Source organism: Engraulis encrasicolus, chromosome 18 (genome assembly GCF_034702125.1).
Source record: "Engraulis encrasicolus isolate BLACKSEA-1 chromosome 18, IST_EnEncr_1.0, whole genome shotgun sequence".
Lineage (NCBI taxonomy): Eukaryota > Metazoa > Chordata > Actinopteri > Clupeiformes > Engraulidae > Engraulis > Engraulis encrasicolus.
Window position 1 is genome coordinate 12,647,599 of NC_085874.1, and position 19,726 is coordinate 12,667,324.

A 19,726-nucleotide genomic window follows, 5' to 3' on the forward strand; every position below is an offset into this window, starting at 1 on the left:
CACTCACATAGCCTACACACCCCCTCGCCCTCACACATGGCACGCGCGCACATCAACACATACGCTCTCTCTCTCTCTCTCTCTCTCACACACACTCGCTCTCTCTCACACTCGCTCTTATTGTAAACCTATCGTAGCCTACGTACTCCACACAGACGCTCTTGCTGGTCTTGTCAATTCGAGAGCGCATGGGAGCGAATGCGCTATAGCCGCATCAACTTTGCCAGGCGCTCGGTCACTGGGATCTGGTACCCATATCGATACAGTCTCAGACGTTTGCCACAGGAATACCACACAGACGACAGAGACAAGATTTCTGATAGCTTTCGAAATTCAGGTAAGATCTGCATATGGAGGTCCGCTCCTTGTTTAGGCATATTTTGACGCGCGTTTCCAAAAATGATTTCATGAAATCCTTATCGGACAATAAAATGCACAAATTGAGTTAAATTAGTAGAATAACGGTTGGCATAATTTTAAAACATTTAGCCTAACCATTGCATGCCAATATTCTCAAGAACTGCCTGTGATAGGTGATGCTCCACCAAACTTTCTTGGTTCAAAAACCTGTTGTCAGTTCCATCTTATTGGCCTCATATGTTTTGCTTATTTAGCCGTCACTCAGGCTTCATGGCATATGCCTAGACGGCTAGATGAAACATCTTACTGTATTGCCATATGCTTCTATCTAGAGTGGCCATACAGGTGCATTATTTTACACTTCCCAAATAATAGGCTATCATGTTGATAGGCCTATATGTCGTTGCTCATCTGAAACATTAAAGTAAATTGATCAAGTTTCCCTGTTATCTACATAAGGGCCAAGGCCATATTTGCATGGGAAGTGGGCAGCAGAAATTAACGAGGGGGATAAACCAAGCCAAGGCGCCACTATTAAAGTTTCCCGTTACGCTGCTTCTTCATTCGATAAATCACTCTGATCTTGTAGGCGACCTATGGGCTGTTCTTCTTCATCCTTCTATATCATTTTAATTAACTAAGTAACAGTGGCTTCTGTTTCAGGTGAAACGATGTGAGGTGAATTGCACACATGTGGTAGGCCTATGTGAGTTTGTGACAGGTTGGAGGTGTATTTTAGCCGTCACCGACTGTGGTGCATGGTGCGTCATTTGACTGAATTTGAATAATAGTTTCCATACTGAAACAGCCTCCTTGATAACAACGGCAAGTCGTAGGCTGTAATGGGAAGCCCAAGTCATGTCTTTCTTTAACCCTTGAAAGGTGTTTGCGTCTTTTGGCCTATGAATTAGGCCTATTACTGTTTCAGATTCACTACCTTGGCATTTCTATGAGGTAGGTTACATGAATCTGAAAAATAATTAATTTTTTAAATTATTTTTCTGTGAGCCCGGGTCTAATGGACTCAGTTGCCTTCTATGTTCAAGGGTTAAATAAAAATGCCAAAGGTGTGTCTTTGTTACAATTGTTCCAAGATTTCTCAAAAGGTGCTCTATGGAGTACTTTTCCTGTCCAAACCCATGTCCTCAGATGGAAATCAGAAGCAGGCAAATACTTGTTTTGCATACAGTGGGAGATTTGTGTAAGCAGATCTGAAATAAAGAATGGCAAAGACATGAGAGAAAGAGTTTTGACCCCTGGACGCTGTAGCTAGTATTTTGTTTTGTTTTTAAACTAAGGGGGGCCTTAGCAGGCTTTTGATGAGGGGCGTTGGGTGGCTTATGATGAGGCCATGGGGGCAATGGTAGGCGTATGATGAGGACAAGGAAGTGTTTGTTCAAAAAAGGTTGAGAACCACTGATGTAGCTAATAGCCTAGGTGCACTTTTGTCGCCGGGTGTTATTGACGTGTGTGTGTGTCAGTGTCTGGATATGTTTTCATTAGCACATGTGCCCATTAATTAGCCGCCGACTGAGTGAATTAATGTGCCTCATCCCCTGTTGTGTTTGAGTGTCCATACACACACACACACACACACACACACACACACACACACACACACACACACACACTTTTGTCTGGGCGTTTGCGTGTCTTTTGTCCATGGACCTTGTTAAGCCACGCTCCTGTTGCAATGAAAGGGCCTCGCGTGTTAACAAGGTCTCGAGCACATTTGTTTCGGCTGTAGGCTATCACTAGTTCTTATGCATCATTAGCATTATTTCCGAAAAGCACAAACACCTGAAAGCCTGTGTTGTTTACTTAGGGATGAACTGTGCTTTTGCATCTTCAAATTAACACAGTCGCACGCACAACTATATTAAATATTTTGTCCTGAAAAGATAATCAAATGAATTTGATCCTACAGCTGCAACTGGTAGAGACAATAACTCCAGTACACCGCAGAGTAGGGTACAAAGGTCCACAAGGACGGCCCAAGTCTTTATGGGGCCCTAAGCAAAATCCGGGGCCCTCCCACACCACCTACTCTGCATCAGATGCTTCATTAGCTTAATTTCCTTGCACGAGTGAGGGGGAGGAGCTAAGGACATATGTAAGCTGTCTTTAGATTGTGTACCCATGCTCTGCACTCCTTGTAGCAAAATTTCTCAAATATAAAGCCATCTCTCATGAAGGATGTGCTGCTTCATTATACTCTTCATTATATTCTGTGTTTATTGTAGGGTTTTCACAATTAAAAGTGGTACATGAAAAATACATCGACTGGGAAACTGGGAGCAGCAACAGTGTGTGGATCTTTCGTTCCTCTTTTGTTTGATCACGGTCCAAACGCTTACACAGATGATTCACCCATAACTTTGACTGCATGGGCCCGGGGGCAAAATCATTTGAAAGCCCTGTTTGCCCCACCCTGTCACCCTGAACTCACCAAAACACTTGACTATACCTCTCCATGAGTATTTTATAAATGAATCGCCAGTCGGTTGTGGTTTGGTGCCTTATGGGGTTCGATACCCCATTTCTCTGTTGCTATATTGTTTCATTGGAGGTGTCTCATTCCCTGTTGTAGTTCATGGGGTGACATCTTCCTGACAGAGGTTACATTCTGCTGTATGATTTACATTGCAGACACCTAACTGTGCAGTCGCTTTAATCTGCACGATCCTGCAGGATCTTGCACGATAACGCACTGCATATAATGGAGAGCCTGTGAGGGGCTGTGCAGGGGGTGAGACTACGGGGCTATGCCTGGCATCTGTGGCGAAGGCCTGAGCCTGAGCGCACACACACACGCACACACACACGTACACACACACACACACACACACGCACGCACGCATGCACACACACACACACACACACACACACACACACACACACACACACAGACGGACACAGATACACATGAGAATCCTTTTTTAAAGTATTTTTCAGGGCATTTTCAGCCTTTATTATGTTAGGTTAGTGAAGTTGTGACAGGAAATTAGTGGGGAGAGAGAGAGACGGGGAGGGTTCGTCAAATGACCTCGGACCAGAATCAAACCTGGGTCGCCGGTGTAGCAGTCGAGTGCCCAGCCGTGTGGATCGTGGGAAAACCCTTGTTGCAAAAGCACCACATTAGTGGCATATCCCAGAGGTGCCATTATAAGTGTGCTGTCTGTTGTAGTTTTGGCAGGGTAGGCCTTTGTCATTGCTGAGAGTTACCATAGCTCTATACCGGGAAAATGAGAAAGTGACCAGTCAAAGACAGATGCTTGTAGCCTCTTTACGCATATGGACCCACCGGCGGGCCAGCCCACTCATTGCTGAAAACACTCAACTACAACATAACAACATTGCTATGACATTACAGAGAGCCTTAGGTCACATATTTCACAGACTTCACTTGGTCATTTTGGTGGCTGTAAGGTCATAACATCGGCTCTGCGTATAGGGGTTAATTTTGACAAGTCAGGAGTTGACTGGAGACTTTGTTACAGTGCTGCGGATGCATGGTATGGCATAGAGTACTCTACAGGCTATCAAAGTTCATCCTCTAAGCAAATCACAGGCAATAATACGAACTAATGGAGCGAGTCCAGTCACGCTACTTTGTGTTGTTCACATACAGGTGAGGTGGTGGTGGTGAGCTAATGGTGAGTAGAATTGGCATGATAGGGGGTACTTCTTAAAGGTATTATGTATATGTTTTAGTTCAGTTTCAGAAGTGATACTGCCAGTTAACAAATGTTATCCTATCTCCACCATCAATTTCCAAGTAGGCATCTTATTCTGGGTTACCTGTATGTTTCCTGTATACACACATATTTAACTGCAACGCTCTGGTCTGTCCTGTACATATTAGTTTCGTATTTAGTAAATAGCCATGAAAATATGCTATTTGTGAATGGGCAGGATACTGTACATTTTGGAAATAGATTATTAAAATTATATACTATACTAGACCTTCAAGATTGGAACATTGCTATAGGTTGCATTGTCTATGTATTTCCTGAGAATCTCTTCTGTACAGAATGGTGTGGGTTCCTGAGAATCTCTTCTGTACAGAATGGTGTGGGTTCTTTGTGGGATAGAGGGAAAGTCTGGGGGCTGCAACTACATGTAATGTGGCATTCAGGTGTTGAACATTTTTCAACGCAGTACTAGTAGCTGATACAAACGTGATCTAGTATAAAGTTAGATGTTCTCATGCAAATTTATTTCACAATTTAGGGCTGTGAGTCAGATTTTGGCAAATTTCTCCCCACGTAGGTCAAGAGTCATTAGACTGACTCAAAAAGCATCACTGACTCAGGAAGGAGATTAAGTGGCTGTCCCTTGTGTCTTTTTACGATGAAACCAGTCGAAATTGCAGCTGTCATTAAATAGAACACACATTCTCACTTGTCATCTATTGTTCATTCACGTGTAATGGGAACGATTACGTTACCTTAAAAGTGGAAATTACAAGGGTGGTGTGTTCAAGTATGGTACATTTGTGGCCATAATGACACAGACAACAGCGCCGAAGTTTATCCTGACAACGTCGTTAGCGTGCATGTTTGAAACCATTGTATGAAACAATTTTATGCTTAGGCTTATGCGCTTTTGAATTAACGTTTTTCCCAGCCATTCACAATGTATGTAGTATAGGCCTATACACTATCTACAAAAAAGTAACATCAGTTTTTGAGAGAAATAATCTACAATTTCCACGCCGCCATGTTGAAAAGTTCAAAGGTTATCTCATATGGGCTACTTGTGTGTCAAAAAAATCTATAATATATATTGTGTAATGTTGGCAAATGTGAAAAAAAGAAAACGAATGAAGAAAATATCGCAATGCATCGCAATAATGCATGAATCGCAATGCATCGTGATAATATTGCATTGTGGCATGTGTATCGTGATGTGCATCGAATCATCAACCCCTTGCCAATACCCACCCTTATTTCAAATGGCTCATTTGCATTATGCAGAACAGGTGTGTCGTCTCTCTCTCTCTCTCTCTCTCTCTCTCTCTCTCTCTCTCTCTCTCTCTCTATCTCTCTCTGAGGAGTGGAGTAATGAGCGTTGATAATTCACACAGGGCCACCCTGTCAGCAACCCCCCCGTTGGCACTGATCTTCACTTTAAATGGCAGACAGACAAAGATCACAAATGAGGCAAAGCCAATATGGCAACAGTAGCTAAAAACAGTCTTGGATAATTGGTTTAATGAGAGAGATGGTCAACACAAACATGTTGATCTGTGGATCAAAGCCCCCTACTAGTTTACAAACTCAAATGTTTTCGCCTCATTTTAGGACCAGGTCTCCTCTGTTGCACAAGCCCACCAGTTTTACACCCTGATCGCACCCTGCGTACTGTACAAAGGTGGTCCTAACCTAGGCGTAAGTAAGTGCGTTGTAAAATAAAAGTGTGAGAAGTTAATGTTGTCTGTGGTCTACCAGGGGGTTAGTGTTGGCTTACCACCTTTCAGTCTCCTCATTTGAGTGATGAAGGGGGATAAATTAAGGGGGGCGCAAATATCAGTCCCTGTTACATTGTATGAATTGAGTTTGGAGGCTTTTGTAGTGTCTAATGCAACCTACTGTAGCCTGCCATAACACTTAAAAGTGCACTTGTGTAATATTTGAAGTAGTTTATTTCCAGAATTCATGCTGCCCATTCACAAATGTAACCCTTTTTCGGCCCTACCATGGCTCTAGCGGTAGGGCACTGGACTGCCACGCCGGCACTGTTCCACCAGTGGAAAACTGTAATAGTCACTGAAAACACTTAACTACCATATATTCCACCACTATGACAGTACTCAGGGCCTGGTATATGTTATGACGTTTTGTAGACTATGTTATTGCCATTTTGGTAACTTGATAATTTATAACAGGGTCCGTGTTTGACTGGGTTAAGAAGCTGTGAAAGACACCATTCTTCTGAGAAAATACCCTTTGTAACAAAACTAACCCTACTCATCCATACCCCCTTTGACTAATTTTGTCACGTGTAGACTACTTTGCAGTCCCCCACAGTCTATGCTCTGCCCGTTTTACATGTATAGGCCTGTCGCTGTAGCTTACTATGTAGGTCTACCTCTGTACACTGTTTATGTTGCTGTCCACTAGTACTGCAAGTCCCTGTGTATAAAAAGTGTTTGCTATATGTAATGCAATGTGTTGGGTACTTCATGTGAGTTATGACAAAGTGCATTGTTAGTATCTCATTAGATTAGATAAATGAAGACAGGTTAGGCAAATCATGCAATGTAATTGGAATTTAATATTTTAACAGTCACACGTGTTTACAAGGTCTCATCACAACTATAAAATATGTGTAGGTTTGGAACACATTTTCAGACCAGCAAGAACGTGACCTCGCAAACTCTGTTCAATGATCTATTCTAAACACTGAAAAAAGCTGTTGAGGAGGAGGGAAGAGTTATAGGTGAAATTGCTTTGTGTGGTCAGCTCAGAGAAGAAAATAAAAGTCAAGGAAGAGAAGAGCATAATAGGAAGAGAAGCCAGAGTTGACTTTTCAGGTCATCAGAAGAACCACTGTTGAGTTGAAAAATGTTTTTTTTTCCTGAAACCAGACCCTTTATGACCTCTAGAGTAGTCGCTGCAAGGATGGAAACACTGACGCAAAGTGGGCATCAAATGACAAAATGCTGCGCTGACACGTTTGCTTGCAAAATAGATAGGCCTACAGTAGATGACGTATTCACAAACTCAGTACATTCAGTTCCTCAGAGTTCTAAATTATTATGCCGAAACCATTTTGCTATGTGGATTATTTCTTTTTTTTCTTTTTTTTAAATATTTGTAGGGCTTTTTGCCTTTATTTTTGACAGGACAGTGTTGGATAGACAGGAAAGAGATAGAGATAGATAGGGAATGATCTGCAAATGATCCAGGCCAGAATGGAAGGTCGCCAACACAGTAACCCAGTGCCCTACCGTTAGGCCACGGCAGGGCCATGCGGATTATTTTTCATCTGGTTCCGAAATTATGTTAGAATGGTGTAGGAAACCTTCATGAACGAAGTCGTATTTCTTGTGCTTGCACAGTTGTCAGTTGTCTTTTTGTGTGTTTCATATTGAATAGGAGTTCTGTACATCTCCAATAAACACTGCAAGCACTGAGAAAGAAAACATTCATTTGCTAACATTTTTGTGAGAAACATCTTTTCTGGTTGCGACGAGATGTCGGAAATGTTCGGCCTCGACCAGAGTGGTGCCGTACAGTATTTCACGTGGCCGTGTGATCTTTTGTGCGTTTCTATAGAGACGGCGCATCATGACCGAGGTGATGAACACCTGTGAGCCTGCGGTGGGGGACTTTGGAGTCGGCGGCGCCCCGGGAGATGACAGCATCTCATTTCAGGTGAGATTATTATGGGGTGTGTGTGGGGACAGACTGGAGATTGGCGGCGAAGAGCCAGAAGCAGGTGCACATGCACAGTGGGCTGTTTACAGGTGTGGTTTCTCTGTCTCTCTTAGTCTCTTAGTCTCTCTCTCTCTCCGTTCCCTTCTGTCTTATGCACACACACACACACACACACACACACACACACACACACACACACACACACACACACACACACACACACACACACACACACACACACACACACACTTTTTAGTTCTTTTGTATTCCTTTTCTATTTCTTCAGTGCACATTCATTCATTTTTATTCCTCTTTTATTCCTCTTTAGTACACCATATCATGCATGCAGTAATTTGTACACAAACGTATACGTAAAGCAAATCATATTATCTCACTCTCTCTCTCTCTCTCTCTCTCTCTCTCTCTCTCTCTCTCTCTCTCTCTCTCTCTCTCTCTCTCCCCCTCTCTCTCCCTCTGTGAGGGTGACAGGTGTGAATGTGCCTTCATCACGAAATGTCCAACTGAATGAAATGCTCATCACTTTATTCTTTCCCTGTGCCTTTCACTTCTCACTCCCAGCTTCACAATGTAGGCTAGGTCTTTCTTTCTTTCTTTCTTTCTTTCTTTCTTTCTTTCTTTCTTTCTTTCTTTCCATTCCTGTCATTCTTTATAGCTTCCATTCTCGCTACATCTCCCTTCTTCCCTCGTCCCTTATCCATTTCTCTCTCTTTCTCCACTACCCTTCCTTCCCTCCATTCGATTTCCTCTCTCTCCTTCCCGTCCAAAAAAAAGCCAATCCCTCTATCCCTCCTGTTTACCGGGCTGTAGAAGGACGAAAAACAGTATTTCCTAGCAGGCTTTACTTTTGTGTAGACTTGAAAACTCAATCTTCTTCAGGAGATGATGGTCATTACCAGGGCTGCTCTGGGGGAGAAATAAGGCTCGGGCACTTTTGGCTTAAGGGTGCAGAACCGACTCTTTTTTCACATTTCTGAAAATATGTGCCCACGTGGGCCCACTGAGAAATGCCCATTATGCCAGATGGCCAGTCCAGCCCTGGTCATTGCTTGGCCATCCAAAATGATGAGGTCCTTATGTGGATTATGGTTGTCAACCTTCCTTCATTCCCAAGTGGAGATGACTGACTTGTGCACACACACATGCACTTATACACATACACATGTACGCACGCGTGCACGCCCACACACACACGCGCGCGCACACACATACACACGTACACACACACGCACCCGCACTTATACACATACACATGCACACGCACATGCACTTATACACATACACATGTACGCACGTGTGCACACCCACACACGCCCGTGCACACGCACACGTGCGCACACTCACTCACTCACACACACAAACACACACACACACACACACACACACACACACACACACACACACACACACACACACACACATACACACACACAAACAAATACGGCACACAGCAGACAGGACAGACTACACACACACACACAAACACACACACACACACACACACACAATTGGTCGTAGCTTTGCACAGATGGGCCTGTCGGTGGGCCTATTCACTCATTCGAGAAAAGTCTCAACTACATCATAATGACTTTGTTATGATATTACCGAGAGTCTTAAGTAACAGATTAAGGCTTGGTCATTACAATTTTGGTGACATAGGCTCTGCACAAAGGCGTTACAGTATGACTGAGATTAAAAGCAAGACTCAGACCGGAGCATCCATCATAACAGGGGCTACAGTCATTACATTCAACAAGCGTCTCTGAAATACTGTATCTCTCACTGTCAAAGGAAATGTTTGAGAGGTTTGAGCATAATAAAAGGTATCTGTTAAGGGATGGACCCTGCACATATGCCAGTAGTCATAGAGGAGGATTTATGGACAAGACACCTAGTCAGCAGCAAGGACACTTTCTATTAAGCCTTTGATTATTTTTTTGAATTATTATTATTTTGTATGCATTTAATGCAGATAGGACAGTGAAGAGATGACAGGAAATAAGTTGGGAGAGAGAGATGGGGTAGGGTCGGGAAATGACCCAGGCCGGACTCAAACCTGGGTCACCCGCATATGGTAGGGTGCGTTCAGGTAAATTGGACCATCAGCTAAATTGGGCCGGATAAGCATTGGGTGTCTCATTTCTTTTAATTCTACAGACCAACCACCACAAATGTACTGAAATTGTTGCAACATTACTACTCTATCTGTTTAAAATCATTCGAATAGCATGACACTTTTTTGATGGGCAGGGGGAACCCTCATATGGAGAGTGACAGAATAAGAAATCGTCTACATAAAATTAAGATGAAACTGTTTTCAGATGTGATAAAAACTGGAAAAACGCATATGTTTTTAGGTTTGAATATGTGCGCTTACTCTGGAAAAACATAGCTGTGGCAACATTGTGATGTTTAAATACCTAAAAATGTAAAAAAAAAAAAAAAACATCGGCCCATTTTGGCTGAACATGTTAAAGTGTACCTCCGGGATTTTGGACACCAGACCTCATTTCCGAGTCAGCCAGGGTGTAAACAATGTGTCCAGAACGTTTTTTTCACATTCCATGCAGTCCTTGTGAATTCTCATATCCATGTTGCTAAGCTAGCGCAAGTGAACGGGGATGGTAGTAGCCTGCCCCCCAAAATAGTCTTATCCCGTTTAAACAACATTCAAAACACCATACTGCAAGTGTAAATACTTGTCTTGATAGAATGAAGTTTGAAATTAAACCAACCTTGCAATCATGTTTGATCACCATCAGCAATTTGTGTTCCGGTTTGAAAGCTTGACAGCCGCGGAGTGATATTCCTAGTACAAATCCTAGCTTCGTTTGACACATCTATAACTTTTCCATAGAGCGAACTCCAACATCTTTGAAGTTTGTAAAACTGAACGATTTCCCCCCCTCCCTGACCTCGCTCGCAAACATCAAGAGTAATGCTTTCTGTCCGACTTTGTAAACCTTTCGTAACATTGAAACATATGCCATAACAATGTTTGGTTGTTACTAGATGACCCGTGTGTCTACACAGCATGTTGGCGAACAGAACGCACACTCTTCTCCCTTTCATCCTCCCATTCCATCTCGTCTCAAAAAACATTCCATGTAATAATAATTAGAGCTACGAGTGACATATTTCACAATGTCAAGCCAGATCATAGCGTTGCGTAACTTATGAATCCAAAGGAATACGGCAAGTCATGTCTAATTATATGCCATTTGTCACAGCAATTACACAAAATAACAGTAAAGCATTACAATATGCCAATCCAAAGGGGTAACTTCTAGCCCAAGTTTTGGCTAACGTAGGCGAAGCCATTATACCACTGGGCTACCATCATAGAAGCAAAAAGCATAGCAAACCTGTTCTTCGGAGACTGTTGGTGCGCGCCACAAAATGTAGATCTGGGAATGCGGTTGGCACCGCGGACACTTTTAGAGTTTTCCGTGTAGGTATTAGACTTCGAGAAGGACTTTGTGAAGTCGTCGGGACTGAAATGGTCACTGCAAAGCACCGGGGTAGCTTACGGAGCGTATCCATCGGTGTGTTGATGTAGCCCTGCAGCCAGGAGCCAGAGTTTGGTTCTTTCAACATCTTTCACGGAAACCAATGGAAACTTGCCGATACCCATCTGTGGGCTTTATTATTGCAGTTGGTATATACACACTGATGTACCATGGTGCGATGTCGTTGGGTTTTAATCCACTATTCGATCCGAAAGCAGTTGTAGAACTAGCCTTGATTTGCAATGTCTCTTGCGGGGGGTCCCTGCAGTGGGTGGGTGGGCTACATCACAACTGAAGAGAGCAAAGTAAAATTCCGCCGACCCCGAGAAAATAGTCTCTCAACATGGCAAAATCCACGCAGTGCAAGGTTGGTTTAATTTCAAACTTCATTCTACTAAGACAAACATTTACACTTGCAGTATGGTATAATAACGGTTTTGTTTTGAATGTTGTTTAAACGGGATAAGACTATTTTTGGGGGCAGGCTACTACCATCCCCGTTCACTTGCGCTAGCTTAGCAACATGGATATGAGAATTCACAAGGACTGCATGGAATGTGAAAAAAACGTTCTGGACACATTGTTTACACCCTGGCTGACTCGGAAATGAGGTCTGGTGTCCAAAATCCCGGAGGTACACTTTAAGGTAAGGGCCGCCCCTTTCAGGTAATTTGGGCCGCTTTTTTCTATGGGAATTACCATTCATATTTTCTACAAAAACAATGTGACTATTATTGAAGATGGAGGTGTCAGGGGAGCTCTTTTAATGAAGTTGTGATATCTTTTTGGAAACAGATGTGTTGAAAGCTAAAAAAAAAAAAAAAATGGAGGAATACTAAAATCATCACTAATTTTGTTTTTCTTTTGTGCAAAAGTTTTACCATTGGAATGAATAGGTGGCCCATTTTACCTGAATAGGTGGCCCATTTTACCTGAATGCAATTTTTTTCATCCAGGATGACACACCTGTCACTAAAACTTGTAAAAATGTATACTTTTTACATTAATCATTTTGTTTTTTGTCATGAAATGGAAGATTATGAGTCACTTTATGCAATCAAACTTAAGTTTGGTTAATGTTTTGATGTTCTTCCTCAGATTTCATCAGTCTTTCTGAATTTGCAGAAAAGTGGCCCAATTTAGCTGAATGCACGCTACAATGTTTTAGTGTGCTGCCATTGATTATTAATTAAGAAATGCTTGACCATCTGCAAACAATTGTGGGCCATTCAAGCCACCACTAAAAACAGATAAAGGCGGCCTCCAATTTGGTGAATCCTGCTCCAACCCCTCTGAGCTTTTATGGTGAAAGCAGTGCATACTAATGAATTTTTTTTTTAAACACAGTAAGGATACACTTAATTAAACATAATTCTGTAATATGGGAGCATGGACTGCTTTTTTTCTCATTTCATTTGATCTAATCAGCAGGGATTTAGTCCAATTGCCCTTCATCAAGTGTGCAGGTCACAGTGACTGAAGCTACTGCAGTGCACAGGGCCAGGGCCAGGGCCAGGGCCAACCCCCCACCTGCCAGGGGCCCCTGAGGGGAGAAATCCATAATTGCAGAATCGTGAAAAGATGCTGTATCGAAAAATGTTTCTGCCATGTTGAGCTAAAGCTTTAAATCTTGTTTATACTCCTCTCCACAGTTGGTAGACACATTGTTTTTAATTCGTATTATCTTGGAGTTATGGTGCTCTCTAATTTTGTTGTGAAATTTGCCTTCCATGGGGCCCACAGAAACCTGTAGCTTATAGGGCCCCCGGCGATGTTAATCCAGCCCTGGTAATGGAGATGAAGACCATTTTGGAGGAGCTACACGGTCATTTCTTTTGACCGTCACGGCACATCTAAATATGCATCTTAATTCTGCCCTGCTGTTCTTGTTCTGTTCTCAACATAATTGGTGCTGTTAAAGACATTGCGAGAGATGAGGCATTTACTTGGAAGAAGAAGATAACAACTTGTTTTGTTCAGCGGATACCTTCCTGCTGAAATTCACTCTTTTAAGGCAGTTTTTGGATTGGGAAAAACACATACAGAAGAATACTGTACTTGGTAATACTTTGATAAAATAGAGTCCATATTGTTCAAGCATCTAAGGCATCATAACTTTGTAAACTCAGGAAACTCCATAGAATCTCCAAAGTTAAATTCGTTCAGTCATAGTAATGAAATACTAATTAGGCATTTGATGCCAGTGATGCATAATTTCAGATCCTGACGTTCAGTGACAATGATGCTTCAGTGTCAATTCAGTTTTTTTATGGTGTGGTGTTGACATAGAATTCAATTTTCTCTGTGTGTGGGAAAAACACTCAAACTGTTGAAATGCTCTGGCAGTGCTGGGGTGTACGGCTTGGAAATGGCTGAGCTTTTGGATCTGAATGGATATTTTTAAAGGTGGATATTTTTATCCATTTGCACATGAGCATAGTAGGTGGATAAGATTAAAAAGTGTGTCTTTACTTTATTCCAGATCTTTCCGGAGAACCATGAGCGTCACCCCAAGCTGTCCAAGCGTCTCCCGTCGATCGTGGTGGAGCCTACGGAGGGTGGTGAGGTGGAGAGCGGTGAGCTGCGCTGGCCTCCTCCGGATGAGATGAGCTCCGCTGAGGACACCTGCCAGGACATTCCCGTCCACATCCCCGCTGGTAAGACAGCACCACACTACACACCTGCTTTTGGTGCAGCTATTTTATTTTAATTGTTTTTATTATTATTATTTTTAACCTTTGTTTAACCAGGGAAACAAAATCACATTGAGATAGATATGAGCACTGGCCAAGGCAGCAGCACATTACAACAGATAGCATGCAGAAAAAAGGATTAAAATGTTAAAATAAAGTGTAAAAATAATACACCTCATGAATGAATATAACTGTAAGGCATAGCTCTCCGAAGGCGTGATTTTGTCAAAAAGTCCTTGCACGTGTGGATGCCAACTACCAGAGTTCGGCGTGATTGAAACATTACTGATAAGCCTCATACATTAACTTAGTGCTACTATCGGTCTGGACCTTTGGATCAGCAGTATTGTGCTGGGCCTCCTATGCGTGAATTGAGTGTTGACTGGTAGGTGGCAGGTTCGAGCCCCAAGTGGGGAACTACACAGGAACACCTCAGTTACAAATGTGACAGAGGAAATGCTGGTCGGATATTTTTAATGCTTGATGAGATTGATGTGAGCTGCCATTGTCTGAAAGAAACACACTTCTCTACTGCGTAACATCAATGAACAGCATATTGAATGAGCATATGGTGGTAACTTAACACATTGGACAGTACCTTTGGCACCTTGTTGTAAAAGGATTATCACTTAAAAAACACAATAAAAATCACAATCAGTGACTCCTTTTGGTTCTTGCAGGGGAGGAGCAGCCAGTGGAAACAGAGCAGGAGGAAGAGGAGGAAGACAGGGCAATGGGCGGCACCTCAGACTGACCAACCGAAGTTGGCACCAATCCCAATCCAGCATTTTCACTGTGACTGTCTCTGATAGGAGCATGGGTGTGTCAGGGTTGGGGCTTGGGTTTCATGGCCCAATCTGTACACTGGCACAAGCTGGAGCCCACTCTGGAGGGGAACCCCCACCCGATGGGATGTAGGACAGTTGACTGACAAGACTGTCTTTGCTGAACTGAGTCACTGCCAAACACTAGAAGTAGCCTGCTACTGTGATAAGAGTCATCAGTGTCGGGTGGTTTACTCTTTGTGTTTTTGAATATCAGCTGTCTTTTTTGTGTGCATTTCAAAATTCATTCATGTAGACATATGTACATACTTGATGTATAGTTTATTTTGATGAAATTCTAAAGCTGTCAAATTGTATCAAACACAGTGGTAGTAGGTAAAATGAGAAAGATGTGTCATGTTATCAGTTGACTGCCAATACAATGGTATTATCCCTTTTCCATCATATAATTGCAGTAGATTGTAATATCCATGGGCCTACAGCTACAGGGGCTACTGAACTGGACTCAAGCTATTCAGTTGCAAAAAAATTACATTTTGATTCTGTAAATATGACATGAAATGAAGACCAGTTCTCCGAATATCAATGATTTTGGCCCACATTTTACATTGCTGATACAGCACTATAACAGCCATGTGCTGGTAGCAGTTATTACATTACATTCAGTAGTTTTTTTTATCCAAATGGACTGACAGACTATTCAGACAAGTTTTTTTAATCCAAAGGGGCATATTCAGTTTACATTAAGTGGTGCAATACAGAGTAGGCAGTTCGTTCCTTGAATTTGTTACCCATATCTGTTCCTCTCGTTTTGCGTAGACTGGACCTCATTTACTTCATTTGACATTTTACATTACTCCTCTTACTCCTCTTTAAGTTCGAAGAACATTTTGCAGTTAACAATTTTTTTTTTGATCAGGCATTTCTTGTTATCAATACCACACCATAAATATGGAACATTGAAACACACTTAAAAACACAACTTTCAAGGACACTTGAGACCTTAAAAATCTTCATGAGAAGAATATTGATATAAAATAATAAGGCCCATTGCTTCTTGTCTGAGTGATTGACCTTAAAGACAAATTCATATTTTTGTTAAGTCTTTTCCAAGCCTTGCACTTTTCAAATGTTTCAATTGTACCGAAGGCTTAGGTAAACAAACAATGTTCTAGTTGGCCAGGATCTTTGGGAAAGGGTTGAACAAAAAAATTGTGCAACTTTCAATATTAACAAGTCAAGGATAATGAAGTACAATTGCATATTGAAATTAGCCGAAGTTCCCCTTTAAAGGAACAGTCCACCGTATTTCAAGAAATTGCTTATCTGTAAGCCCTTGTGAAATATGAGAATACATGGATTTTTTTTTCTCAATGTGTTTGCAATGCATAGTTTGACAGTATCGCTTAACGTATGGATGTCTGGTACCAAATAAAACATCATCAAATGTACTTAGAAAATACTTAAAGGGACACTGTGTAGGAAATGGTCAAAAAAGGCACTGCAACTATGCTGCTCCTTGGTCCAAGTAGAGTCATTTTTGCAGCTAAAAATGGCTATTTTTGGAAATTCAAAATGGCGGACCATGGAGAAGATCCCCCTTTTCATGTAGGCCTATGAAAAGTGCAATTTTCCCAGTCATAATGAATACTTAGAATTTGATGGTGGTGGTAAGTATTCATGAAAAAGGTAACATTGGGCAGCATGAATTCTGGAAATAAACAACTAAAAATCTAACACAGTGTCCCTTTAAGTAAAATGAATGTAAAAGTGCAAAACGGCTATTTACAGTAATTCGATCCAGTGATAACTTGTGGCTTGATGCTAATGGTACCATGTACTTCCAGTGATTGTGCTAAGCGATGCGATGCTAATAATGTCAACTTAAGTGCTGAAATGCAGAGATGAAAATGCACCTTTATGTGTAATAGGCCTACTTGGAATACAGCAAATATGTGAAAATTGAAAAAGGTTGGACTGTTCCTTTAATACAGTGGTGTACCGTGCAGCTCGTCATTGTGTGCTAGTGCTGCTGGATCTGCAAATGAAGAGCTTTGTTGCAACATGACGTATATCCATTTTGGAACATTTTGGGAAAGTGACATTTATATTGGGCATTCCATTCCAAAGTGCATTTCATATAGGTTTTAAAAGTGTTCTCAAAATATTTGAATGGCAAGAATTCACACTCAGAAGACAGGACTTTTGAACTGTCCATTTCCAATAATCAAATGCAAAAGCCAAAAATGGTGGATACGTTGTTTTGCAACGAAGCTCTTCAAATTATGTTCAGATTTTTATGAACTCGAGTTTCTCTTCGACAGTCAGTGTTGTCTCAACATGATGGCAAAACATTACTGGTGTCGGCCTAGCCACCAAGTCAAGTCTTAATGCTGTGTGCGTGTGTGCTTATAATGCTTTTAGTTAACTTAATAAATTTTACTACTGAACTTCTAACGTACGTTGTAGCCCTGTGTTTATTATGAAAGCCCCTTAGCGATTATGTAACTGACGTGTAATCCATCTTTAGAAACTATACAAAAATGGTTTATAATGCACATGAACAAAGAACAGAGAATCTGCCATATGCATACTGTGTTTTTACATAATCCAGTGAGTGATTTCGTAATAATAGTCTCTCGCAATGCTCTCTGTCTAACACAACAAACGATTAATTCAGACTTTAATGGGCAAACACTCAAGTGATGTTGACTGGCTTGGGAACCATTAAGCACTTTGTTTGTTCCGTCCACCCACCCACTCACAGTTATCAGTCTTTTGCGGATGCATGACTCAGACCACATAATGCACAGATCTACGGGCTAACATTAATCTGCTGAATCTTTGACCAGTCTAAGCCAGGTCAGCTACAACATGTTCACAAATATGTCCATTTGTTGTACAAAATACAGTGTATTTCAATTCGCTTTTGTTAATCCTAATATCAAGGGTGAGGGGAGAGTAGGGCTAGACAAAAACATAAGCGCCACTTGTTTCATATTGGTGATGTTAGCCATCAACCTGACTTCCTGTTCCTGCTTGACCTTTCCAGGAAGTATATCTTGAGCACATAAAGAGTGCATCTTAATATGGGACCTTGCCTCCTCCACTTGCCTCCTCCACTCGCTTCTCGTCATGATGACATCACTGACAACAGCATTATATTTCAATATCTTGCAAAAGCTCAATTGTAGAGTCTTTTTCTCGTGTGCAATTGTTATGGTGAATGAAAAACAGTCCCTCAAAAGTTGTTGTGGCTAGGCTGACAGCTGGGAAACTTTATCGTTTTCTCCACGGAGGAGGGGCCAGGAGGCGGGACGAGGAGACAAGCACAAGTGGAGGAGGCAAGGTCACATATTGGGAACTAAGGTCAACTAAGATACTCATATTAAGGTGATTCTAGAAACAACAAGATGGAGCCAACATTTCCCAGGGTAAACCAAAGTTGTGTTTCACAATTCACCCTTTTCTCGTTGACTCTTTTAGATGCAGTATTCAGGGAATTTACACCCATTTGGGGTCAGCTCTATGTTCCCACAGCCCATTGGTCCCACGGCCCATTGGTCCCACAGCCCAAATGGTCCCAGCTTATTCCTGCTGCTCCATGTTCACAGTTTTAAGAAATTATTCAAATATAGGCCCTGTGCTCTACAACTCCTTGTTCCAACATTTCCAAGTAAACTAAGAGAACCAATAGGCCTAAAAAAATAATGTTAAAAATCTTAGTGATGTGGGACCAATGGGCTGTGGGACCAATGGGCTGTGGGAACATAGACACGCTCCCCACACATTATAATAATTAAAGTACATAGCCTAAATGCATTGTTTTCTATGTCTGTTATTATCTGAATGTCCATTGTCCTTTGGACTGATCCAAAAACACAGACAGGCCCTCTGCAAGAGTCTTTCCTCAGATCCTCTATCACTAAGCAACCATGTTAGAACAGATTAGCACTTTGGGACACTTAAAAAACTCAAACTGACTGACTACAGCAATTCTGCTATGTGGCCCAAACATTATATCAAAAATGTATGTGCCACTTTGAAACCTGTGTGCTACTGTAGGTCCACTTCCTTGAAATGGATTTATGTTACCCAGAGCAAAGATATATGTGCATATAAGCCATTATCTCATCATTGCCTGTCAGCTGTCATTATTATATGACTTTTCCTGGTATCTGTGATAATGGAGGCTATAGCGTAGCCTACAGTTAGCTTGTGTTACGTCTGGGCAGTGGATGAAAATGGCAGGCTTTGCAAATCCGTAAATAACCGAAGATGAGTGCACCTCAACACAAATTCAAATGCATAATTTTCTTTGAATGGTTATTTTTGCGTCAGAATGTGTCTTCCCAAGAAATGCTATTCTGGAGTAGTGTTAAGTAGCAGGAATTCACTTGGAAGGTTCACTGGGGTAAAGGTATATTTATTTTATTTTCTTCAAGCATGCCAGGCATGGCCGCAGACTGACAACAGTTGTTGTGAGTGAGCTAAAATGAGAGAAATTGTGAATGATATGGGAATGAGTACAGTACACCCATCATATTTCTGCAGATTTGAACATATATCTTATCATGGGACAACATTAAAGTATATATACAGTAGCATATAGGCCTACATTACTTACTTACTATAGCAGACATGGGCAACTTTGATGATAAGGAGGGCCACATTTTTTCATCAGCACCATCGGAGGGCCATGTGACCACGCATCTGACTGCAACTCGCTGAGTTTGAGGTGCTGTTGGTTGCTCACTGACTGCAGATGTTGTTTGGAAAGAATAGGAGTGTTCTCTATCGGCCAACAACACAATTACAATGGATTGATTCTGTGTTTTTTTGTTTAAAAAAAAAAATCTGGTCATTATAGTATTATTATTTCTAATTATGTTTTATCTACGGGCTGCACTGAGGGAGGAGGCGGGTCTCAGTTACCCATCCCGGTACTATAGGGACTGGGTCACATTTGGCAGCAT

General features: G+C 41.7%; 1 protein-coding gene across 1 annotated transcript; it reads left to right on the forward strand.

Moving 5' to 3' along the window:
• Positions 1-262: 262 nt before the first annotated feature.
• si:dkeyp-72h1.1 (uncharacterized protein LOC799956 homolog) lies at positions 263-15,929 on the forward strand. The gene is made up of 4 exons (XM_063222355.1): positions 263-337; positions 7,644-7,742; positions 13,755-13,929; positions 14,646-15,929. The coding sequence occupies exons 2-4, from the start codon at positions 7,656-7,658 to the stop codon at positions 14,717-14,719; spliced, it is 336 nt and encodes a 111-aa protein (XP_063078425.1). The 5' UTR covers positions 263-337; positions 7,644-7,655; the 3' UTR covers positions 14,720-15,929.
• The last annotated feature ends 3,797 nt before the right edge of the window (positions 15,930-19,726 follow it).

Bases quoted from the DNA above. Each gene is read 5' to 3' on its own strand.
- si:dkeyp-72h1.1 (XM_063222355.1), top strand. From the start codon at position 7,656: ATGACCGAGGTGATGAACACCTGTGAGCCTGCGGTGGGGGACTTTGGA. The intron at 7,743-13,754 runs GTGAGATTATTA...ACTTTATTCCAG, and splicing joins ATGACAGCATCTCATTTCAG to ATCTTTCCGGAGAACCATGA. The intron at 13,930-14,645 runs GTAAGACAGCAC...TGGTTCTTGCAG, and splicing joins TCCCGTCCACATCCCCGCTG to GGGAGGAGCAGCCAGTGGAA.